Raw genomic sequence first — 27,047 nt, forward strand, 5'->3', positions numbered from 1 at the left:
AGGCCTTCCTTAGAGAAGAGTAAGAGTAGTGGAGTAGTGTTTGGTTATCAGAGATTGTAAACACTTGACTGAGCTACGCTAAACTACTTTCACTTTCATCGCAGTCTTACAGCTGGTAATAAGAATTCAGCTACACACATTCTAAGATAACCAACGGTCAAATAACAGCTTCCATGACTTTAACATCGGCTGTGAAAGCTGTTCTGTGTAATACACTGCTATTGTGTGTGTGTGCGCATACCTCTAAAACACTTCTATGTAACGTCCTTTGAAGTCCTGCTTGCAAATGTCTCCTAGTCAATCTGCTTGTTTTATTATCCAACTCGGGTGCAATATAAGAAGGCAAAACTAACACTTCTGTTATTAGTGTTAATATAACCGGTCTGACGCCATTCGGTCCGGTGTAATTTCCCTCGTAGTAGGAAAACAAAATCGCGATCTCTAACAAAGATTGACGTTTGCACATGCACTAGCAGACCTCCCTTACACTTCGATCGATCCGCATGTTTTTAACTGATGAAGTGAAGTTGACGCCATTGTTACTGTTTATTGCTAAGACAAAGTTTATGAATACACGTGCACTGAGAGGGGCACCGACCAATCAAAACAGCCTGAGAAGCGAAAGCTCGCTGATATGGTATGGGTGGGACATCTTCACACACACACTCTAAGGGGGAACCAATCACGACAGACCTGGTCAGCTTTACCAATCAGAGCATTTCGGAAGGAGGGACTTTATATAGACCGGAAGAAATCCAGTCATTTTGTGAGAAGAGGGACAGCGGTGAACTATAGACTTGAAATATGTGAAATATAAAGCGTTTTTTGAAATTAGAAACATGAACATCCTCTGTTAAACACCCAAAAAAACATAATCAAAGCCTCAAAAACAGCAAAAGAATTCCCCCTTTAATAACCAAAATCATTTCAAATTTATTATATAAACGATGTTTTTAGCCATTATAAAATGCATTTTATCCAGATTTTGAGTAGCCTAATGTTATTGTCTTCTCTCTCTCGGTCATTAGCTGACGGGGGCTAATATTCACGTGTGCTCTAATACAGAATAAATAACCAAACCGCAAGCATTATTATTGTGTTTATCAGTATATTCTCATAATGTATAAAGTACGATTATGGTGGATGCTGATGTCTTAAATAGTCTTAAATGTCTCAAAGGCGGTAGTTTAAAGCTATGATTTAATCACGCTCACCTTGAACAGACGTCTAATACTGAACGCGTTCTTTTATGGCTGGCAGGCTGGCTTGTGTCAAGAGGACATACCGCCACCTACTGTCCCTGTGTGTTTGTATATTTGATCTTATGTTTTACGTGTCATATTTTACTGTTATATGTGGAAAACGTGTGTGCTTCGCTGTTGCGAAAGAGAACAGGTTTAGGTCGTAACCATTTGACATCGCGGATTCTGACGCAAAAAAACGGCGGCCTCCTAGTAAAAATATTTTTTCAAAGTTTATGAATACTGTGACAGTTACACTGTTTTTTTATTTCACAATTATAAAGTCAATGCCACTGTTCATATATTAAGTCACACATCGCTCTATACCCAAGGTTCCTTTTAAATGGGACTTAAAGTGTTGAAGCTCCCCGAGACGAAAAGTAATCCAAATGACTCCAATGTCTTAATAAATGTCTTCTAAAGTGAAATGATTTATGAGAGAAAAGATTCAGATTTTGAGCTCATTTATTGAAACTGAAACGAACACATCCAACTAGCTAAATTCAAATATGTATTTTTTTGTCAATGTTTTTTATACCCTATAGATTCGTGCATGTACAGTGTTGAGGTGTGACCCATTACTGTTACACTTCTTAAAACTCTCAAAAAGGTGCAGTTTGCGCATTTTATTGCTCAACACTCTGTGCGTCTTTTAAAACTGTTCCCCTTCACCTCTGACTGACATGTATTGTTAGTTTGTCACCAGAGGTCGGTCAGACAGGAAACAGAGGTTACGAGGACTCCGGCCTCTTAATGGCTAATATACGAACTTATGAACTCTGTCATTAGCCCTCGGAAATATGTGCTATATAAATAGAAGCAAAATGCTAAAGGTAATTGTTCATATATGTATCACATCTGGGAGTGTTTATGAGGCCTTCAACATATTGACAAGGCCCAGTTTATTGGTAGTTAGAGAAGTGGATATTTCACCATCAGTTTTGCTTCAGAGAGATCATCTAGGTTTTTATTTTATTTTATTTTTTACGGGTTTTACGCTTGAATTGGGTGCATTTCAGACAGATTATGTACACTTAAAGGGTTACTTCACCCGAAAACGAAAATTCTGTCACCCTTACGTTGTTCCAAACCTGTATACATTTCTTTGTTTTGCTGAACACACAGGAAGAAATTTTGAAGAATGTCAGATCTCATCCATCATTTACTGCCATAGTAGGGAAAAGTATCACTTTAAGGCCTATTCACATAATGATAACTTTATTAGTGTCCACACCAAATGACGTTATGTTTATTTTTCACATTTGAAATGAGCCCTCTGAATTCAAATTCATTTCGAATAGATTTTGATTGATGTTTATCATTCATCAGCTGGAAAAAAATAGCCCTGAAAATGATCCCAATTATATTTTTACTCCATATTGATATTGTTATCTGGTGTTCTGCTAAAAAATGTTTAGCTTTTCAAAACTTTATGCTTATAGGATGAAAGCTCTGTTTTAAAATCTAGTGAGCTTCTCACCTAGACGTTATCCTAATGCAAAAAAATATATTTTCTGCCAATCCCAGAATGCATTGCAATGTGTCAGAACAACCGATAATGCTGATTAAAAATCAAATCTACTTACTACAAATAGGCCATTTCTATGATGCCTAACCAAACAGTCATGTATCTGCCTTTTATCATGATTGTATTTTTAATAGTAAAGATCAGATCTAATCTCCGCAGCCGCCCCAAGACCTTCAGGCTTCTCGTGCACAAGGTGCCACCAAAGTGAGGAAGACCATCAGCAGTCGAGTGCACGAGGCGGTGAAGGCCATCGCTCTGGTGCATAACGTGACGCCGGTGTACGAGTCCAACGGTGTTACTGACCAGGCGGAGGCCGAACAGCACTATGAAGACACCTGCAGGGTTTATCAAGCATCGAGTCCAGATGAGGTACCATACACACATTACAACGTGAATGATGTCATGCTCATGTTGGCGGATGTGAATCACAGAAGCCAGATCATAGTCGATCAGTGTGACAGATGTGTGGCAAATCTTTCTCACATTTGATCACGTCTGAGCACCAAACCCAGAATCACATGTGCCGGGAGCGAGCGGTTTGATGTGAGTCATGTTGTGGTTACACAGGCATCATGGTTTGCGTTATAATCGGTTCGGTTTGAATCACTGAAAGCCACCAGACCGACTGTGACTAAGCACACACAACACCAAACCTTTTTTGGACATGAACGACAAATGAATCTGCTGTTGTTTGTTGTGTCACTAGGCATGACATAAAAACATTTTTTATTGCGTAAAGTAGCTCTGAAAAACAGGTGTGTTTATATTTGAGTTGTTTTAGGTTTTTAATTCGGGTTTTATTAATATTTTGAATTCTTTTTTATTTTTACATTTTTATTTGAATGTACATTTTAGTTACATTTTATTATTTTTTAATACTTCTATTTAGGTTTATTTTTTATTTCAGTTCTAGTTTTAATTTATTTTTAGTTAATCATTTTAGAGCATCAACTAGAACTTTTTCAGTTTACTGCTAAGGCAATGGACCTTTTTCGCGTTTGAGGGTTTCTCAGCAGCGGAAGTCGTCATGGCTGGGTAAACATCTATAACGGTGAATTGGGAGACTACCACAAATATATTTTTTGCGTTCTCATTTGCTCAAATAGCAAAAGAGAAACTCAACGATAGTGTTTTCACTACTTTCAACAAAATTAATAAAATAAAGAGAGTCCGATAACGGCAGTTAAAAGAGAGAATTATGTCAAATTTACCGTGACTTCCATAGACACTGTATAAGAATTAGTGTATAGTATAGTATAGTGTTATAAACGTACATACATTTTTTTTTAATGAAAATATTTAAAAAAACTGCTGCTGTTAACCGTTAAATGCGTGAAAAGGTTAGCAGTTAACTGAAAAAGTTTTAGTTGATGCTCTAAAATTATTAACAAAAAATAAATTAAAACTATAACTGAAATAAAACCCAAATCTAAGTATTAACAAAATGGAAATAAAAGCTCAAATTTACATTAAAATTAAAACTATAAAAAATAATAATAAATATTAATAATAAATATGAATTAAATAACTCAAATATAAAGAGACCTGTTTTGTGAAAAAGTCCATATTTAAATTAAATTTGTATATAATATGTTTTTAAATAATATTATCTCTATCTTTTATTGTTTACTTATAAACTTTATGTAGTAATGTTTGTAACTTTTTTTTGTTGATAGATGAATATTACCATAGAGCATCAGGTCATTGACAAAAACTTTCCTAGAGGGATACTCCAACAACTTGTGGGGGGGGGGTAATTCATGACAGAATTTTCATTTTGGGTGGAGTGTCCCTTTAACTCTTCGACTTTTAAGCTTTTAACATTCTTGTCAAATGGTTCGAAGGTTTGTGTACGTGGTGTGGATAAGGCTCATTTGTTGTTTTCTAACAGCGAGGGCCGGCAGCGGTCTGCCCATCTGGATACTGTGAGATATGTTATTAGCAGCCATGTCAGGGAGGGCATTAGAAATCAGGGTTTTTGATCTCTCTGTAACCCTTGGTCTGGAAGTTATTGGGCAATAACTTTTGCCTCCCAGAAATACCCCCCTTCAGCATTGCACTAATGGATGGCATGTGGTTTCCCTTTATCTTCACGTGTTCCTAGAAGAGACGCAATTATAATTGCTGCTCCGTTGCATGCTTGCATTTTCCTCACCGCACATCCCAAACACTTCACAGGAAACGGGTCGAGATGTAAAACAAATGGTCTGATTTTTTTAGTTTGTTGTGCTTTTCGTTTGGGAAACCAGCGTATGACATGCTTGAGTAATTATTTTACGCCGTTGACAAATGAGACCACACAAATAGCTGTTATTTGAAAGCATTTGTTTATAAAAGTTTGTAAATGCAGAAAAGTGGAGTTTATGATTTCTGTGTCTCTCTCTAGGTGTCTCTGGTTCAGTGGACAGAGAGTGTAGGTCTGACCCTGGTTGGCAGAGATCAATCTTCAATGCAGCTGAGGACCCCTAGTGGACAAATCCTGAACTTCACAATACTGCAGATTTTTCCTTTCACCTATGAGAGCAAACGCATGGGCATCATAGTGCGTGTGAGTATCTCACCCTACATTGTCCATAATCTTTATGTATTGATTAACCATTAGAACATGGTGTTCGCAACACAGAGGTCAAGGGTTTGATTGTGCCCACGAGAAGGTAACACTGAAATACAATATTGCTAATTTTTAGTTCTTGTTAGCTAATGCATTTACTAATGTTAATAAATGCAGCCTTATTGTAAAGTACTACACATAAAAAATTACATTTTCAAATAGAACTTGAACATTTAAAATCTCTATGTATTAAAGTGCCACATGCGTAATGTAAAATAACTTGCAGTATCATATAAAGTGAATATAAAGTTATATAAAGCATCTTATAAAGTTTGAGAGTCTTACAAATGCTTGATGTCTAAACATCCATTTTAATATAAACAAAGACATTAAATGACATTAAATTAATATAAAACCTACAATAAAAATTCTGTAGTATACTTTTATAGTAAACTGTAGTGAAATTCCAGGATGCTATAGTGTTTTTGAAGCTTACTATACTAAATGTTAAAATATGCTACAGTATTTACTACAATTTATCAAGTTACAATATATTATAGTATGGTTTAGTAATTATATTGTACTGTAGTTTACGTACTACAATATGCTCAAATTTACCACAGTTTAGTCAATTTTATATTATATTACAGTTCTGTACAGCTCAATTTTATATTATACCACAATATACTACCTTTGTACAAAAGATCAGCTTACTTTTGGTTTAGCTTACTTCCATGATTGTTTTGTCTTATTTTAAATCATTTTAAGTCATCTTTAGATGTCCTTGGAAGTTTGCCGAGGCCCGCTGCTTGAGAAACACTGCTCTGGAAACCACACAAAAAATGGCATAGCAACACCCTGGCAACCATTTACATCATAGCATAGTGGCATTAAGTTTGGCACATGAAAGCATCACTCACCTTTATCACTTTACATTTTTATGCATTTGGCAGATGCTTTCATCCAAAGCGATTTGTATATATTTTTTAATCTGCATGTGTAGTTTCTGTGATTTAAATCCACATCTCAAAGCTCTACCGATTGAGCTACAGGAACGCCATTTCCTTCAGAAAACACAGTTAGTCAACAGCATTCAAATGCAGTACATCAAAACTGAGATTACATGACTAGACTTGCTGTTATCTGAGAAAGTTGTGACCCTGCCCTGGGCTGGATGACTAACTCTCTCCTCGTTCGAGCTGTGAGCTATTGTTGTTGTCTTGGACCGAAGCCTGTGTGCATGTGTCTCAGGAAACCAGTAACTGAATCTAGTTTCCTCTCTAGAATCCTTTTAAAACACCTTTAAGGACCATCGAGGAAACCCAAAGTCTCGCTCAACGCTCTGGAACAACAGCGTAGGCTTACCTGCCACGTTTTCCTGTTTACCGCTGTGATGCTGAAAACATATCATTCCAGACACTGAAGAGTAGCGCAGGCCCAGTAACCTTCAATGTCTGGAATAATGTGTTTTGAGAAAAAACTCTAAACAATTTAAGTTCTAATGATATATTATTTTTGCTTTGGACAGGATGAATCCACAGGAGAGATCACGTTTTACATGAAGGGAGCAGATGTAATGATGGCCGGAATCGTTCAGTACAACGACTGGCTGGAGGAAGAGGTGCAATGTCTGAAACCTATAAACATGCGAAATGTAATTCGATTGACGTAATGTTGACGTCTGACCTGTAAGAATGCGTTTTCTGTCATCTTTATCAGTGTGGGAACATGGCCAGGGAAGGCCTGAGGGTGTTAGTGGTGGCCAAGAAATCCTTGACAGAAGAACAATACCAAGATTTTGAGGTGAGTTGTCAACGCTCAGGACTTGAATGGGATTTATTTTACATCGTTTTCCCATTTTAAAGAATAAAATAATGTATTATTGAAACAGAGCTTTCTTTCATGTAATCGATTACACAGCGTTCATTGAGAAAAATGTGTCCGTTGAGACAGTTATTGGTGACCGCATTAAGAATTTAAAGGGACAGTTCACCCAAAATTGAAAAGTCTGTCATCGGTTACTCACCTTCGAGTTGTTCCAAATCTGTATAAATGTCTTTGTTCTGATGAACACAGAGAAAGATATTTGGAAGAATGCTTGTAACCAAACAGTTCTTGGTCACTATTGACTACCATAGTAGGGACAATTACTTTGTAAAGTTCTTTGTTCTGTTGAACACAAAAGAAGATATTTTGAATGTAGGACAGTTCTGGGGCACTTTTGACTACCATTGTCATTTTTCCTGCTATGGTAGTCAATGGTGACCAAGATTTGTTTGGTTACAAGCATTCTTCCAAATATCTTTCTCTGTGTTCATCAGAACAGAAAATGTATACAGATTTGGAACAAGTCAATGATGACAGAATTTTTATTTTTGGGTGAACTGTCCCTTCAAGGATCTGTTAAATAAAACATGGAACGAACAAATAAAAGTAGCCCTTTTTGTTTTATTTCTAAAAGTTCTTCACCTTTTTGATTTGAAAACGACACTTGCCATTTCTACCACAATTTTATATTTAATCAAATAATTTAGAACTATTTTTATACTTTGGCATAAAAATGATCAAACACTAAGACATATCTTGATCTTCAGTTGTTTTAGTGTGTTTTTGATAGAGAGTCCGGCCTTCAACGCAGCCCCCTCCTCTTCCTCCACAATCCCTTTCTGTCTGTGTCTATTATATATAAAATACAGATGCAATATAAATATACTGTATATATGCGTGACAGATGTAATACAGCTTTGTCGAGCTGTGTGACATGTTCTGAGCGTTTCACAGATGGTTTACACATCAGGAAGTCAAAGCTGGCTGGCAGCCATTTGACTCCCAAATGACTCGACTGACATCGAGAGGATTGTTTTAGTTACGCTTGTACAACACTAAAGTATTACAATTTGGCATGTTTTCATTTTGCACTGTTCGTGTTACAGACATGAATGATATTTCTATGAGAAAAATGTTAAATTATGAGTGATCAGACAGTGAAAGATGTCAAGCCGTTATGTAATTGCAGAAGCATCTTAAAAATCTATCGTTGTTACGATTTGGGCCTGGATTGTTTAGCCTTTATAGCTTTTTATTGGATAGGACACGGGAGGAACAGGAATCCAGACTCAAACGTGGGACGCTGATAGGTCACAGTTTGATTTTAAAGGGACAGTACCCTCAATAAAAAATGATGTTATTTACTCAAACCTTTTCTACGAAGAACACAAAAGAAGATATTTTAAAGAATGTTGGGAACCAAACAACACTGGCCCCCATTGACTTCAATTGTATGCACACAAAACCACTAAGACATTTCTCATAATATCTTCTTCTGTCTTTCATAGAAAAAAGTCATATACAGGTTTGAACAACATGACATGATATGAGTAAATATATATTTTCTAAAAAAAAAAAAAACTTTTTCGACACGTTGTCGGTTCCCCCGGTTGACGTCCGGGCCCTGAACCAATGGCACAGACTGTATACTTTGGATGTTTATAGCTACAATATCCAGGTGCTGATCTATATTTAGAGAGATTAAGCGGTTGCCAAGCAGCCATCCATCCATCGTCAACAGTGATTGTAAAAAAGAATTGCATCGCGTTTTCCGCAGGGAGCACCCCGAAAATGAAAGCGTGTATCAGTTACACCACCCACACCCACACACACACTCTCACACTCAGAGAAAGAGTTGTTTCTTCTCATAGACTGTCAGTGTGTAATTGTGTGTGAGCGAGTGGGCGAGGTGACTCAGAGAATGACTCACGACTCAGTGAGAGTGTGTTCCTGTGTGAGACGCACACATTGTTTGCTCTTTATCTCGCTCGGACCGTGGGCCGTGCCCTCACAACGGCACACTGGCTTCCTTCAGCAGCGGCACGTCGATTTACGGGTCAAGGGTGTGTGATTTATGAAGTTGCAATATTGACAATGCACACAGGATTAAGATTCTGATGGTGTGTTTAGAGGTCTGAACTTTCTCAAATGGTGTGTCTGTTGCGGCCTCGACATCTGTGTAACTCCGTAATCTTGATTCCATCAGATATAAGAGACGTTGACACATGTAATGCATGTTTTGATGCATCTGATAGATCCTGCACAGTGAATCGAGTCTTTACTATCGACTGTTTATTTTCAGATGATCAGGTCGAGAGATTTTTGGCTGTGTTTATTTAGAATGCAAGGCTTCATGGACTTCTCTGACCCTATAGTGACCTAATGTCTTAAAGGGATAGTTCACACAAAATAAAAATTCTGTCATCATTTGTTCGCTCTCGTGCTGTTCAAAACCTGTATATGACTCTTTCTTCTGTGGAACTCGAAAGGAGATATTTCGAGAAATGTGTCTGGAAGGTCAATGTTGTTTGGTTATCAACATTATTTAAAACATCTTCCTTTGTGTTCTGCAAAATAAAGAAAGGTCTGAAATGACGTGAGGGTGAGTAAATAATGAAAATTTTCTGTTAGGGTGACTTATCCCTTTAATTTGAGTTCATTTAAATTTTAGTTGAGGAAATAATTAACTAAAACTAAACATTGGGTGATTATTTTAGGAGTGGAGTACTCATTCACAATTGACACTTTAAAGTGGCCTAAATCTGATGCAAAACAAACTAATCTTGAGTGCCTATACAGTAGTATTGCATACGTTGTATCTTCGAAGAGTATTTAGTTTGATCAAATTTACAAAAGACAGATACAGCTGTACGATTATTTCCGGAAATAGACGAGCTGCTGGAGGCGTGCAGGGGGTGGGCGGTACTATAGCACGAGCACACAACACATCATCGCATTATCCCTGCATAAGTTTGTGTTGTTTAAATTATGCACGTACACGCCGATTGCCAACAAAACACAGACATATGACTTAGTTTGACTTACCGCGTACGGTTCATGTCCGGCATCTTTTAGCGCTGGGACCACGCCATCTATCAGTTTCAAACGATCTCCAAATCCAGCGTTAAATCCACCGTTTATATAACATTCATCACCGAAATGCAGTGAGCAAACAAACACAGCTAAACTTCCATCAGCCGAGTCAAGCGGCATTGATGGATGTGCTCTTTCTCGCGCTGGCTGGTTGATGCGTGGGCGTGCTCTTTCGCTCGGTGGATGACGCGTGGGCGTGCGTTTCCGGATCAATTATCCGATAAGGGACTAAGAACCCTAGTTACGAAACGGGAATCCATGTTCGAAAAAAAACCTTTCCGAAACCTGCACGAAGTGAATCGAGCACATGAATACTACGTCATACGTTCAACTCGTTTTTTAACAAGTTGACCATGTCAAGTTTAAGAAGCCAGCACGTTTAACAGTGTAAAGAAATCAGAGTGCATGAAATAGCATGTTACCTCCGCTTTATTATTGCATGATTTATTTTTTGTCTTGTTTCTTAAACTGTTCCTGTATGTCACAGGCTCGCTACGTGCAGGCAAAGCTGAGCGTGCACGATCGCTCACTGAAGGTTGCCACGGTGATTGAGAGTTTAGAGATGGAGATGGAGCTGCTGTGTCTTACTGGAGTAGAGGACCAACTGCAGGCCGATGTCAGACCCACACTGGAGATACTGAGAAATGCTGGGATCAAAGTCAGAGTCTACACAATATACACATAGAGCTTTTCATACTGCTCCTAACCCTGGGTTATTTTATGTGCTTTTAATCTAGGGTCATCTTTTTTTAAATCCTGGCTTGTTTTTTAAACCTGGGTTATCTTTTAATCCTGGGACATTCATTGTAACCCTGGGTAATTTTTCAATCTGCAGTTTAACCCTGGGTTGTTTTTTTAATTTGCGGTTTTAACCCTGGGTTGTTTTTAAATTCTGCGGTTTTTATCCCTGGGTCATTTGTTTAATTCTGCTGTTTTATCCCTGGGTTATTTTTTAATTCTGCGGTTTTAACCCTGGGTTATTTTTCTAATTCTAAAGTTGCAACCCTTGGTTATTTTTTAATCCTGCGGGTTTAACCCTGGATTATTTTTCTAATTCTGCAGTTTTAACCCTTGGTTATTTTTTACTTCTGTGGTTTTAACCCTGGGTTAACCCTCGCATTGTCTTCTTTAAAACTGCGCTTTTCTTTTCAGACTGTGCTTTTGACCTTTGGTTAACCCAAGTTTCAAACCTTTAACCCAGGGTTATAAGAATTCACTTTTAGCAAGTGGTTATCACCACTTTTGCTAATAAATGTGACTTTAGCTGTTCATGTATGATGTCCAGTGTAATTTAATTGCATGTGTTCCTCATCCAGGTTTGGATGCTGACTGGGGATAAACTGGAGACCGCGACCTGCACAGCTAAGAATGCCCACCTGGTGACCCGAAATCAGGACGTCCACTTGTTTAGACCTGTAAGTACTTATTTTAAGAGGTCTTTCCTTATATTTGTATTATTTCATTTTTTTCTGAATTCCACATTAACTCCATTGACTAATCTAGTTTTCATTGCAAAACTATTTACTTAAATCACGATTTTGTTCACATCACAGACTCTGGTACCTTATTGCCTAAATCCATATTTAGTCTCAGTGAATCTAATCCCTTAAAACTGATGGTTTCGCTGAAGCTCATTGAGTTTAGTTGTACCTTTTCATGAACCAAACGGAGGAAAGTGGCTTCCGAAAGCCTTCGTATCTGTAAACGGGACTCTAGAAACTCTTGTGGAGTTCCCCTGTGACACGCTGCCACTGAAAGATAGGCCGCTCGGAGGAAGGTTGAATCTTCTCTGTAGCAGGAGTTCCTGGAAACAGAAGACAATGGCTGGCACAACATGAAACCAGTGGCTTCATTCCCGGTGGGTTCAGTCGGCATCTGCATTGACTTCCTCCTGCGACTGGCATCCAGATTGAGACTCCGTTGTGTTTAAAATTGACAGATGAATTGTTGTGGTGCAAATGTCCGCCGATCAGAGAACATCCTCTGCTGGCGGCGGGTTTGGAATGGATGTTAGTCGGCCAGATTATGTTTGGAAAAATAGTTTGACGAAAAATGACAATTATGTTACAGTTATTGATCGTGTGTCATTTGTATATCTTGCACTCTGTACTTGAAGAGTAAATATTTGGCAAAAGATCGGATGTGACAAGGTTGCAAACGCAAACTAGCATTTTTTATTGATTTTTTATGGAAATATTTCTCGCAATAATGTTGCTATCGAATATTCTTAAGGTCAACCGTGTCTTAAAAATCTGATATTGTGACATCCGTGTGACATGAATGATTATGACATAATTCTCATTTTAGGCAAATGACTTCCTATGAAACAGTCTGTAGGACGAACAACAAAAGCTAATAGTGAATTTCCTGTGTGAAACTCTTTATCAGCCTCTCGTTCTCGACAGTTGAGCAGATAGTGAACTGGATGTTGTGCGGTCTAGAACACAACTGACGGTTAAAGTTGATGTGCACTCCTGTGGTCCAGCTGTGCTATCTGAGATCAGTATCTCGTGTCTATACAGTGTGAGAAAACTGTCGTGACCGTCACGTCTTCTCTGGCTTGCAGGTAACCACCCGAAGTGAAGCTCACCTTGAGCTCAACGCTTTCAGGAGGAAACACGACTGTGCGCTGGTGATATCAGGAGACTCTTTGGAGGTAACGCACTGATCTGATAGACCCCACAAGCGAGCAGAAGCAAATATGAAAACCTGAATCTAATACTCTCCGAATAAAAGAACATTAAACTGCCTCGAGGTCTTGGTTATGTCACGTTGCGTTTACTACTATTGGTAGAGGGTTGTGTTAGCAGCATAAAGGTTGTGGGTTCAAGTCGAAGGGAAACACACATACTGATACATTTATGCTTGGAATGAAATGAAATTGAAGATCAGGTATAATTGAATCTCATTAAGGTTATTTGATTAATTCCGCCCCCTCCTAAAAGTTCATAAAAATGTTCATAACACATTCATTGACCAGCTATACAGTCGAATTTCTCAGGTTGTTTTTTTGTTTACATCACTGTGGACTTAAGTATTGCTGGGTTGTTGTTCGACAGGTGTGTCTGAAGTATTATGAGTATGAGTTTATGGAGTTGGCGTGTCAGTGTCCGGCGGTCGTGTGTTGTCGCTGCGCTCCCACACAGAAAGCTCAGATCGTCCGTCTGCTACAAGAACGCACCGGCAAACTCACCTGTGCCGTGGGTGAGTGTCCAACATCCTCTTACACCGGTTTAAAACTCATTTATTCATAGAAGTCATTCTTGATTTATTTAGATTTTTATTATATCTGTGTCGACTGTTTCAGTGGCAAAAACATAAACGAACGTTATGTGGACCAAACTTAACTTCTGGTAGAACTCTGCAAAGAATCAATAACTGTTGAGTAGTTTTAATGCTATTAATATACTATTATTTATTGATATTAATATTTTATTGTATAGATTAAATATAAAAAACAAATTGTTATAATAACAATTTATATGATGTAATAATATAAAATAAATATTATAACCAAACAGACCGGAAGTTAAAAAACCGTGTATATATATATCTTACAGTATAAATCGTGTATCAACTATAATCTTGTTTGTTTTATATATGATAATAGGGATAATAATGTTTATTTAATTTTTTTTCTACTTCAATTACTAATTTAACTTTATTTTTTAATAGAAAACAATCTATAAATAATATATTGTTTTATATTATTAATATTTGTTTATAATAAAAAACAATGAAGATAGATCTCTAGTTTTTTTCTAAATTTTTGCTGTCACACTATAGACACATTTACTCATTGCATGTTATATATTCCTAAAGTACACCACCGGTCAAAAAAGTTTGGACACTTGAGTAAAATGTTTCTCATTATTTTAACAAACGTTTGATCTGAAAGTGTATGCTTAAATGTCTGAAATTAGTTTTAGTAGACAAAAATATAATTTTGCAAACCAAACATTTTATTTAATAAAATACGTTTTTGTAATGGATGACTTTGACTGAATAATGAAGAAAGAGCAGCCAATAAGAGCACAGAATAGATGGGAACTCCTTTAATTTGGTTTAAAAAGCATCTCAGGGTGAGACCTCAACTTGATAAATTGACAAGAAAACATTTCTGCAAATTCTAGTCAAAAGGTGACGATACTGAAGATTATAAAATATAACACGTTTTATTTTTGTTTTAGCATTATTTATTTTAACATAATTCCCATAGTTCCCTTTGTTTTATTTCATAATTTTAATGAGTTTATTATTATTCCAAAATATGGAAAAACACAAGTCAGTAAGTGTCCAAAAACCTTTGACCAGTTATTGTATATATTACATGCATATATATATATATATATATATATAAAGTTGCTTTGGATATATTCACTTTTGGGTATTTTAAAGGAGTAGTTCACTTTAAAATAAGCCCCCATTGACTTTCCATAGTAGGAATCAAAATTACTATGGAAAGTCAAAGGGGGGGTTATTTTGAAGTGAACTACTTCTTTAAGTGGAATCTGAATAAATATTATAATGTTCATAAAAGATCAGTGTGTATTTGTTGTTTAAAAAAACATGTTAAGTTTTAACTCTGAACTGTAAAACAATCCTGATTTTATCTAATTCAATTCTTTTCAACCAACTCAGGTTGTTGCTGATAATTGAATGCAAAAGATGCTAATCATGGCCGATGTGTGTGACAAAAATTCTGTTTCCCTAATATATAAGATTTAAGATTTTAATGAAGAGAAGTTGACAATAAACTTCTCGATCTGTTGTATTGACACTGACATGAGGTCTGCATCCGGGTCATGGCACCAGCTGTCAGGTTCTTATCTCTCACCGTTTTCTCTCTCTCAGGGGATGGAGGAAATGATGTCAGCATGATCCAGGAAGCGGACTGTGGCGTGGGAGTGGAGGGCAAAGTAAGAGCTACCACCTCCCCGAGCACCAGTCCTGTCACATACACTATCATATACTCTGTCGCCTGCTTCCGGAGCGTTCTGTCCATCTGCGCTCGCTGCGTCAAACCGTCTCACTTACATACATTCTGAAGATTCTCACATTTCTATTAAAACGGCATTGACGTACAGTCAGGTAATAGCAGTCATGTTGTGCAGTTGTTATTCCAAAGATATTTCAGGATGGGAGTATCCCTACACAATCCATAAAATCCAGCCCGGCATTTTTCTCATTGAATTTCCTGTTTCTGCAGGAAATACGCCACATTGCAGAAATAAAACCGCATTTCAGTTTTGACTTGCTGCCACATACTTCTATATAACAGAGACGTTACAGGATCTATATTCAGGAAATCTCCCTACCAGTTAGCTTGGATGTCAAATGTTTAGCAGTTTTATAATGTCGAGTCTTTAATACTACAAAAGCAAGATTGACCTAGTTGTGGTGTCCCAAGCGCTCTTTCTAGGTCAATGAAATGAGACGTTATGAAATGGTTAATGGATATTGAGTCACTCATGACTAATGTGGATATGGAGAGCCCGTCTTCATTTAGAAACGGTGTTCTTTTTTTCGTGGTCTGTAAGATGTGAATGTGTTTGTTTGTGTCTGTGTTTTCAGGAAGGGAAGCAGGCGTCTCTGGCTGCAGATTTCTCCATCACTCAGTTCAAGCACTTGGGCCGACTGCTCATGGTTCACGGACGTAACAGCTACAAGCGCTCGGCGGCCTTGAGCCAGTTCGTCATCCATCGCAGTCTCTGCATCAGCACCATGCAGGTGTGTGTGTGTGTGAGTTTTTATAGGTCGAGTAGCAAATGAGCAGGGTTCAGCGTTTTCAAAAAGAACAGCTTGTGCTTTGCTGAGCTCCATCACATTCCCATAACACCCATTAAAGTTTGTATTATGCTTTGAGTAATAATAAACGCTATCATATGTTAATTTAAAGTGCTTTGGAATAATATCACATGTTGATGTGGTGTTAGAACACTGACAAAGTACCAAAAAAAGGTTTTTTAGGGCATGTGCCATCATTTCTTTCTTTTTTTTTAACTTGGACCACATTAGGGCAATTCCAGCGTTATGGATGTGACATAAATATATACCAATATACTGAACCATTTGTTTATATTTTCCTAAACCCTTGTTGATAGAGTTTAAACATCAGAAAAATAAAAAGTAATTGGTTATAGTCACTAGTTACTTCTCACAAATAGTGAGTAACTGAGTTACATCATTATAAAAGTAACTAATTACTAGGGAATGTAACTGTTGTTACCTTTTTAAAAAAATTGTAATATGTCAAATCATTTGGATGCCCCAGTATTAAATATGTTAAAATTAATGAAATGGAAACTAAATAGAATAAATTATTTGAATAAAACATTGTACACTAATCTACACGATTTTAATGTTGCTGTGGGACAATGTGAGACACGCCTATTAAATTCAATATTTTATATATAATTATTGTAAATATGATCATTGCTATACTGGAACAATAAAACATAGTAGACGGTAAAGAACTTTTAATATTTATTAATATTAAGATAAAACTGTCACACATCTTCACAACTGCTAGACATACTGTACTACTTATTTTCGCGTTTTCTTACAAAAGTAAACCGTTTAACAAGAAGTGCTGTCAATGTTTTGATACATTTTGATACAAAAATACATTGGCAGATACAAATGCATAGCACATATTTACACGTTTTCCTAGATTCAGATTTGAATTGCAACCACAAATAGGCATCTACACCCTCTCAAATCTGTCACTGCAGTTTCAAATCTTCCCGCCTTGACTTTTGCTACTACTTTCGCGATAAACCCGTTGCAAAACTAACTTGTGCAGAGAAAGAGGTGCATTTGATGACATCATGCGGCTGACCCCTAACGCCAGGAAAACCACATCATTAAAGATGATTTTGTTCATGCAATAACCTGGATTTTTATCACAGTTTTCATGTGTCTTGTCACGTGTCAGTCTTTCACATTGCTGTTGGATGACTTTGTCACTCCTGAGGTTTGATTTGGTTAAAATTCGACAGACACTGGACTGAGCACGGTACATCTAGAAATGCTGATTAAATGAAAACGTGGAATGGTCTCTTCATTTTTTCCGCAGTGATATATAGATATTTGTATTATACACCTTTGCAAAATATTATGACTTTAAATCTGTAAATATGACACGTGTGAGTTTGTGGGTTGATGATCTCACGTTTTGCGTCCCACAGGCCGTATTCTCCTCAGTCTTCTACTTTGCATCTGTTCCACTTTATCAAGGTTTCCTCATTATCGGGTGAGTGACTCATTTGCTCTCTGTGAAATCTCGTTGGTATTTCAACTATGTGTTTCAGTCCGTTCTGACATTTTCGCTTAGAGATTTCCTCCATCCGAAAGTCACAGCGGCCGAGCTTGAATCGGACCGCTGAAGCCGACCTATATCAAAAGATTCTTTGTGATGGCTGAAATGAGAAAAGGGTTAAGCCGAACTCACTTGAGTCTCAGTTCAGCAAAAATGATGAAAGACGTTGCAAGAAGGTTCAGGACAGTCAGAGGAAAGGCTGAAATTCACTCAAAGTTTTCCCTTCTAGTCATTGTTTGGGAAATAAAATGTGTGTGGTGGTTGATTGTGGAGGATTGACTTTAGCAAACCAGCTGAATTATATACTCAAAGTTGTAATTCATAACTTTTTTGGTGAAAAGTTAAAAAAAATCAGTTACTTGGCAAGAACATAAATAAATCAGTCTCTCTTCCCAACAGTGTGCTTATAATAATGATGTATAATTTGGGATGTTGGGTAGGATTTCACGGGTAATGCCAGTTGGACGTCATTTGTCTTAAAGGGACAGTTCACCCAAAAATGAAAATTCTGTCATCACTTACTCAGATTGTTCCAAACCTGTATAAATGTCTTTGTTCTGCTAAACACAAAGGAAGATATTTGAAAGAATGTCAGTAACCGAATAGATCTCATCCCCCATTTACTTCTATATTAGGGAATATAAATACCATGGGAGTCAATGGAGGATGAGATCTGTTTAGTTTCGGACATTCTTCCGAATATCTTCCTTTGTGTTCAACCGAACAATGTATACAGATTTGGAACAACCTGAGGTTGAGTAAATGTTTTTGGGTGAACTGTCCCTTTAAATTCATGTTAAGATAAGTATCTGAAGTGCTATAAGATGTAACTTTGCTGATTTTAACCTGCTTATATAATATACACAAATGAACAGTGTTTTCTCTTTCTCCATGTTATCTGGACTTTCGACAACTTGCTGTCAAATAAATTTGCATTTCTTGGTCCACATAACACAGAAAAAGAGAACATTGTTCATTTATGTAACGATACAAATCTGGTTAAAATTCAACAAAGTTACACTTTAAGTAAACCAAAAGATACTTTACATTAGACACTATTTTATCATTCTATTTCTATAGTAATGTATATTCTTTACTTCATATTCTATGCTTTTCTTTCGACTTTTTTGTGGTTCCAAATATAGATTTCCAGGACAGTTTTCTATATTTTTTCTTTGCTATTTACATAAAAATGGCCGACTTTGACCGCAGGTACTCCACTATCTACACGATGTTTCCAGTGTTCTCTCTGGTTTTGGATAAAGATGTCAAGTCTGAGGTGGCCATGTTATATCCTGAACTGTATAAGGATCTTCTGAAGGTAGCCGTCAACCTGCCAGATTCATATTTACAGACTGTTTGTTTACTCGTTTTTCTTTGTGCATAATAATAATAATAATTGTTCTATTTTTAGGGTCGGCCTCTTTCGTTCAAAACCTTTTTGATATGGGTGTTGATCAGTATCTACCAAGGTAAGCAAAGAGTCTGGTGATTTCACTGTATGACAGTTTTTGACCTTTGCTCGAGAGGTAATTGTGATGTAAATGGGGTAGATCATTTATTTCTTCTTCTGACCCGAGCGTAACTCTGTTTAGAAAACAGGAAAGGTCCAAATCAAGAGACGATCTCACAGGATCCAAACAAAACCCACGCACACGCTTGTCCTCGCCCGGACTGAATGGTTTATTTGTGTCTGTGGCTGCAAGTCGAATAAGCCACGGTGCTTTTTCCACGACTTCTTGAGACGAAACTGGGGAGCCGGAGCGCTCCACCCCGAGCTCTTTGTGTGTAAATCTTGTAGCGTCACACGTGGGCATTCCTTTCGTTTGTAAGGTGATTCTGTTTGCTTTAGACTTTCCGCGGTGTTTTCTGCCTTCGGCTTGTTTTTGAAAGAAACGTCACGTACATCAATCTCTGTCCACGAACGGCTTTCACCTTAAGCGCAGGTTATTCCAGATCTGTTATGTCCTTTTGTTTGGCGAGCGGTTCCCGTCTCAAGCGTGTTTTCATTCGGTCTTTTTTCAAGGTCAAATCATTTCAACTGTCGTTTATGAACTAATGAGGTTTTTCAAAGGTTGCAGTGTTTGTGTTGAAGTGCGAAGGTCAACAAACACTTCAGGACAGGAAGATGCTTTTAAAACGAGATGAATCCACGGAAAGGCTTTTCTACCTTGTGTCACTGCCCATATTTGCTTGTTCAAGAGATAATTCAGCTAAAAATATCAATTCAAAATGTGTTCGTCCTCATGCCTAAGATGTATATCATTTCTAGTGCTTTTAAATGGATTCATCACGATTGATGTACATTTTTAATTATCAATTGAATATATTTACAGTGGGTAAAATAAGGATTGAACACGTCACCATTTTTCTCCGTAAATATATTTCTAAACGTTCTGTTGACATGAAATTTTCACCACGTGTCGGGAACAACCCAAGTAATGTGATGCATACATACAAAGAAAAGTAATGTGTAATAAAATGGAATGACACGGGGATAAAGTATTGAACACATGAAGAAAGGGGGGTGCGAAAAGGCATGGAAAGCCAAGACACCATCAGTAATTAGAAAGCAATCCCGCCCCTTGTCATTGGGCGTCTTGAAGCTGTCATTACCAATAAAGGCTTTTGTATGAAGTATTAAAAAAAATCAGTAAGCGTGTTCAATACTGTCATTCCATTTTATTACACAAAACATTTTTTCACACAAAAAAATTTTGAAGTGATTTGTTTTGTTTTCTTTTATATGTATGGATTGCTTGGGTTGTTACTGACATGTGCTGAAAATGTCATGTCAACAGAACGTTCAGAAATACATTCACTGAGAAAAATGTTGATGTGTTCATTACTTATTTTACCCACTGTATATATATTTGCATGTATACGTTTACGCATTTACAGTGAGGGAAATAAGTATTTGATCCCCTGCTGATTTTGTAAGTTTGCCTACTTACAAACAAATGAAGGGTCTATAATTTTTATGGTGGGTTTATTTTAACTGATAGACACAGAATATTTAAAAAAATCAGGGGAAAAAAATGTTATATAAAGGTTATAAATTGATTTGCATTTCAGTCAGTGAAATAAGTATTTGATCCCCAAGCAAAACATAACTTTGTACTTTGTGGAGAAACCCTTGTTGGCAAGCACAGAGGTCAGACATTTCTGATAGTTGGTCACCAGGTTTGCACATGTGTCCGGATACATTTAGTCCACTCCTCTGTCAATCTTTAAGGTTTCTTGGCTGTCGCTCAGCAAATTGGAGTTTTAGCCTCCTTCACAGAGGTTCTATAGGACTAGGGTCTAGAGACTGGCTAGGACATTTAATGTGCTTCTCCTTAAGCCACTATTTGGTTGTCTTGGCAATATGTTTTGCGTCTTTGTCATGTTAAAGGCTCATCCATGACCCATCTTCAGTGACCTAGTTAAGGGGAGGAGGTTCTCGTCCAAGATTTTACGGTACATGGGCCCGTCCCTCAGCCCCTCAATGCGGTGAAGTCATCCTGTATACCTGTAGCAGAGAAAAAGCCCTAAAGCAGAATGTTTCCAACACTGTGCTTCTCTGTAGACATGATGTTCTTGGGCTCATAGTCAGCATTTCTCTCCCTCCAAACACAGGAGTCCATTTTGGTCTCACAGCAGTGCCAGCACTTTCGCCAAAGCCTTTTCTGAATCATTTTTATGTTCATTGTCAAACTTAAGACGAGCCAGGCGGGCCTTCTTGGGCAGGAGGACCTTGCGGGTGCTTCAGGATTTCAGTCTACTGTGGCATAGCGTGTTACCAATGTGTTACCAATGTTTTGCTTGCTAACTGTGTTCCCAACTGTCTTGAAATCATTAACAGGCTTCTTCCGTGTAGTTCTGGGCTGATCTTTAACATTTCTCATGATCATCTTTACCCCATTGGGGAAATATTGCAGGGAGCTCCAGAACAAGGGCATTTGATAGTTATTTTGTATATCTTCTATTTCCAAATAATCACACCAACAGTTGTCTCCTTCTCACCAAGCTTCTGTCTGTAGCCTATTCAAGGTTTGTGCAGGTCTCCAATCTTGTCGCTGACATCCTTTAAAACCTATTTGGTCTGGACCATGGTGTTGGAGAGGTTGAACTGGAAGATACAGATTCTGTTGGCAGGCATCTTTTATATACATAACAAGCTGATTTAGGAGTACTTTCTTAAAGTGACAGGACTAATCTGTGGTCCATATAGGCACATAACCAATCTGTGGAGCCAGAATTCTTGCTAGTTGGTAGGGGATCAAATACTTATTTCACTGACTGAAATGCAAATCAATTTATAACCTTTATATAACATTTTTTTCCCCTGATTTTTTTATATTCTGTGTCTATCAGTTAAAATAAACCCACCATAAAAATTATAGACCCTTCATTTGTTTGTAAGTAGGCAAACTTACAAAATCAGCAGGGGATCAAATACTTATTTCCCTCACTGTATATATTTATGTATAAATATACACGCTACACACATACTGTATATTGTATAAACACAAACATTTCTTTTGGATTTTACAGCACTAAATTTTTAATTTTATTAGTCAAATTCTTTATCAAATAAAAAAATGTCCATCACTTTAGGGCTATATGTACTGTACAGTATGTTCCAAAAAGCACAAACGGCCAGTAAGTTAATACAAGTCTTGTTAAAAAACAAAACGATTGGTTTCTGTAAGAAAACTATAATTTTTTTGTATATTTAGCCAAATTTAAACCAAAACAAACCCATAAGAGCTAAATCAAAATATGGCGACACATCAACTTAAAATCCCATTGAAATTTGATGCTATCTGTCTGACACCATTTTATATATATTTTTTACATTATGCAAACTTGTTAGCGAATCTCTTTAACACCAAAGTCGCAGGTTTTATTTAGAGAATGTGTAGCGGGTCTCAGCGCTGATAGAATCATCGCAGTGTTGTTGTTTTTTAGGAAGCATCATCATGTACGGCGCTCTGCTGCTGTTCGAGTCAGAGTTTGTGCACATCGTGGCGATCTCCTTCACCTCTCTGATCCTGACCGAGCTCCTGATGGTGGCGTTGACCGTGCAGACCTGGCACTGGCTGATGATAGTGGCCGAGCTCCTCAGTCTGGCCTGCTACATCGCTTCTCTGGTCTTCTTACACGAGTTCATCGGTGAGTACATGTCAAAAAAAACATGTCAAAAAATCTAGATTTGTGCTTTGATTCTTGTGAATATATAAGAGTAAAAAATTAAGTTACAGCACCTTAAATTACAATGTAGATTTTACTATCGCACATTTATTCCATGTAGTTTATATTACGGTATGAATATTTATGTACAATAATTATTTAACAGTTTTAGATTTTGCTGACACTCATTTTGAAGGTCCATCCCTTACGAGAACGAACCATGGTTTTATGGTTTTATTATAGTAAAAGTGTAGTCACCGTGTTTTTATTGCCAGATTGATTACTATTTATATAACCACACTTTTACTACAAATACCATGGTAAGAAATGATGGTTACTGTATTAAAACAATGATTAATTTGTGGTTAGCATGGTTTCTCTATAGTAAGCATGTTTCTTTTTCTATCGTATTGTGAGTGCATAATGACCGTCATCTTTTTTTTTCGGATTTATAGCACTATGACCTTCTTTATCTAAGGGTTCAAGGTTTTACCGCTGTCTAATATCCTATTATCGTCATTACGTCCTATTGTCATGTAACTCGTTTTACGTCAGAATTTCAGATGCGACCAGGTGAAGCATGCGGCCAAATTCCACGCAAGTCATTCCTGTAGTCCGTAGGGTGAGCTATATTTGAGCTGATCAAGTTGACCAAGCGTCCTCCCTGAGTCAGCATTACAGAGGTGTTCATGTAGCGAGCGGCCCGCAGCACCTCAGAACGCTACAGAGGGAAATACCACAAGCCTGTTCTCATTTCCTGCAGGACCGATGCTGTCAGCGAGCCAAGGTCTCTGTGTTTATCACACTGCCTCTCGGATTCCAATGAAGAAATAGCAAGAGACATAGAGATTTCACACGGGTTTATGCATGTCTTTTAAAACATTTTGTAGAAAGCCAGAACCGATTTCTTTTTGCCCACCCTTGAATCTTGATGGGTACCGCTGGCAGAGAAGATGATGGATCCATGATGGTGTCGATGGCTTGTGTCGGTCCCGGGCTCACGTTCACAGCACATGAACAAGTGTTCTTTCAGTTGTGCCGATGAGGCATTCGGACATGCAGCGCCAGATCTGCTGGTGTGTGGCACATTACCACATTAAATAAAGAAAGTCTGACCGTTTCTCGCTGCGTGACGCTGCTTTCCAGCCATGGCACGACTTCGTGTGGCCCGCTCATATTTCAGCGTTTGATCTCCGTTTGCTTCTCCCGTGCTGACTGTGGTCGTGGTTCTCAAACTAGGTTTTGGTGTTGTTCTTTGCGTTTCTGGGAACCAAAGTTTAAATAAAGATGCGAAGGCTTATTCAGCGGGAATCTGAAGAAGGGAGTTTGATGGGAAGCGTTTTGAAGACTTTTGCATGAGCTTGTGTAATTGTCTAGACGTCTGACTTGAGACGGACGAGAAAGGAGAGACTGGAGTGACATATTCACAAATTGGTGTTTTTTATTGTTTTGCTGGTTTTATTGAATTTGTTATCTCATATACAGTACTTTTCCTAGACATCAATGAGATTAAATGGAGAGCAAATGGAAACGTCTGCTTACATCTGTGACATCTGCGTCTCAAATATTTCTCCCGAGAAAGAGAGTCAGAAATCTCACAAATGTTTCAGAAGAGATCTCAACAATGTCTCAGATTTGTCAAGTTTAAAGTTTATTTAAGTTCATTTAAAAGTCAATATTATTAACTAAGTTGGTTATAAAATGAAATACAACTTCGAACAAAGAACAACATCTGAGTAATTACATCTCTCTCTCTCTCTCGCTCTCGCTCTCGCTCTCTCTCTCTCTCTCTCAGATGTGTATTTCATCACTACCCTGTCATTCGTCTGGAAGGTGACGGCCATCACTTTGATCAGCTGTCTGCCTCTCTACATCCTCAAATACCTGCGGCGAAGGTTCTCCCCTCCGAGCTACTCCAAACTTACCTCTTAAAGACCACCAGAGCCCCCCTCGCATCTCCAACCTCACAACTAACACAAGACTGGAACTTCTGGTTTGATTCAGAGCTTCTAACCCATTTAAACTAAACTCTCTGCTACTAAAAGTGTGAGTTTTATTAGATCATACTGGACTGGTTTTGTTTCTTTGGTTAAAGTGTCAGTTTAATAGCATTAGCAGGTGTCTTCCGAATGTCTGTGGACACTCGTAGTCACCAGACGTCTGAGAGCCATTTAGTCTGAATCATCCGATTCGACTCTTTGAATGACTCTCCCTGGAAGACTAAACATACTGGTTTGCTTTGGGATTCATTTATGACACAAAGGGACATCGAATGTGCTCGGGTCACCTGGAAGGTTTTTCTTTAATTATTAACAATATATTATTGTTACGCATCTCGATTTCAAGTTCGGTGGATTGCTTTGTATTTATATTCTCACGAAAAGGAGAAATTTGCACAATTAAAGGGATAGTTCAGCCAAAATAGAAATTCAGTCATAATTTATTCACCATCGTGTTATTTAAAACCTGTATGTGACTCTTTCTTCTGTGGAACACAAAAGAAGATATTTTGAGAAATGTCTGAGCGGTTTTGTGTTCATACAGTGAAGTCAGAAGCGGTCAACGTGGTTTGGTTACCAACATTCTTCAAAATATCTTTTTCTGTGTTCTACCGAAAGAAAGTCACTTAAGAATGACATGAGGATGAGTAAATGCTCAAAAAAAAAGCATTTTTTAGAGAGCTTTCATTTAAAGAGAAAAAAATGAACGCTGGAATTAAATCTTTTACTTATTTAAAGATCTTTTAGTATATTTATATTGCTTTTCCAAAACAGTCGAATGTTCATATTATTTAAATGACTTGAAAGGATTTGATCAGGTAAAACAGAAACGAATCTGTTGTACAACCCTCAAAACACTAATATTATAGTGTGAAACATTCATCGTACCTGTGTGTTAGTTTGTGCATGTTCAACCTGGAAACAAGGTTAACTGGAAGTTGTTTTTATCCTCAAAAGTCTGAGTCACAGCAGGTCGTCTAAAGAGCATGAATGATACAGTGCCATAAAAACAATGTTATTTTTGCATTTCCCTGTCTGTATGTTTGTACAGGATTGTTTGTCCACTCTCGTGGTGACCGCTGATGCTAGACATGGTCACTTTTTACCCCGACCTCCCCCGTCGAACCCTGACCATTACACCTACTCTCAATGACACAGTGGTGTAAAGGGCCAAATCCCATGATGCATCTTGGTTTTGTTTCCTTCAGGTGACGTGAAGCCACTGTGCATCTTAACATTTAAAAAAGTGACCTGCACTCAGCATTACTCACTGTGTGTCTGTGTTTGTTATAATCGTGCCATATTCTCTTGATTTTGTTGGACGGGCTGGTTTTGTTTCTTGTGAATCCTGTCGTATTCAACTCTTTGCATGGAACAGAATTTGTACAGATTGTGATGTGGATTTAAACTCAAGGACTTTTCTTTGACTGTTTTTTATGGTTATCTAAAATGTCAGGACTCATTCATTTAATAATTCGTATTGTAACCTACTGAATTGTAAATAACAAAAATGGCTTTTATTTATTATGTTTTTCTTATTTGTGTTGAAGTTTGCACTCTACAGAACAAACAAGGGACGTGTGTCTCGGGACAAAAGGTGTTAAAATAAAAATCTTCTTTCATGAACGAATAATCTGTTCGTTGTAAAATGGATTGTGTGAAGACGTTTTATGCAGTTTAATATGAAGTGAAGAAAAATGATGTTTGATTTTCTTTATGGTTTGTCCATTCATCACATAGACATGGGTCAGGTCAAGCTCCGTGCATTATGGGATACAGTATCCTGTGCTGTCTCTTGGTTTTGGCGATTGTAGTCGATCATCTGGATACAGAATTCGTGCATACTACTAGGTTTGAAAAGTATGCTAGTATAATAGTATGGTAATGTAATCCAAAGTAATGATGTTTCATCAGTAGGGAGTATCAAAATATAATGCACTTTTGAATCATGGAAAGATAATCAACACTTTTTTTAAAGCACATACACATAGTGCCCGATGACATTCCAATAGATGTTTCCACTTTAAATAAATGATGTGACTATAGACTGGAAAATGAGCTATCACATCCATATGTGTGTTTAAATGCCCCATGTGGCTTTTTATTACAGATTCACAGACAGAAGATGATTCACGAACAAAAGTTTTTTCCTTTCTTTGTGCCTTTGGCTCAGATGTTAATCTGAATCAGAACCACAAAATCAGACCATTGCTTTCTATTGCACAGTGGAAAAACTCACAATCGAGTTCCTTCTGTTTTCTACCCGTGTGTGTGTTTGTATCCCAGCTTCAGCTTCTTTTTCTGCTTCAGC

General features: G+C 37.5%; 1 protein-coding gene across 1 annotated transcript in view; it reads left to right on the forward strand.

Moving 5' to 3' along the window:
• Positions 1-25,049, forward strand: part of LOC130572010 (probable phospholipid-transporting ATPase IIA) — a 39,380-nt gene extending 14,331 nt beyond the window's left edge. The window contains exons 14-28 of the mRNA XM_057363408.1: positions 2,929-3,138; positions 5,156-5,317; positions 6,849-6,941; positions 7,040-7,123; positions 10,728-10,898; positions 11,557-11,655; positions 12,807-12,896; positions 13,300-13,444; positions 15,095-15,159; positions 15,815-15,970; positions 17,431-17,495; positions 18,774-18,882; positions 18,976-19,033; positions 22,515-22,718; positions 24,532-25,049. Of these exons, the coding sequence (XP_057219391.1) occupies positions 2,929-3,138; positions 5,156-5,317; positions 6,849-6,941; positions 7,040-7,123; positions 10,728-10,898; positions 11,557-11,655; positions 12,807-12,896; positions 13,300-13,444; positions 15,095-15,159; positions 15,815-15,970; positions 17,431-17,495; positions 18,774-18,882; positions 18,976-19,033; positions 22,515-22,718; positions 24,532-24,668 (1,848 nt within the window). The 3' untranslated portion in view covers positions 24,669-25,049. The remainder of the gene's footprint in view (positions 1-2,928; positions 3,139-5,155; positions 5,318-6,848; positions 6,942-7,039; positions 7,124-10,727; positions 10,899-11,556; positions 11,656-12,806; positions 12,897-13,299; positions 13,445-15,094; positions 15,160-15,814; positions 15,971-17,430; positions 17,496-18,773; positions 18,883-18,975; positions 19,034-22,514; positions 22,719-24,531) is intronic.
• The last annotated feature ends 1,998 nt before the right edge of the window (positions 25,050-27,047 follow it).

Source organism: Triplophysa rosa, linkage group LG21 (genome assembly GCF_024868665.1).
Source record: "Triplophysa rosa linkage group LG21, Trosa_1v2, whole genome shotgun sequence".
Lineage (NCBI taxonomy): Eukaryota > Metazoa > Chordata > Actinopteri > Cypriniformes > Nemacheilidae > Triplophysa > Triplophysa rosa.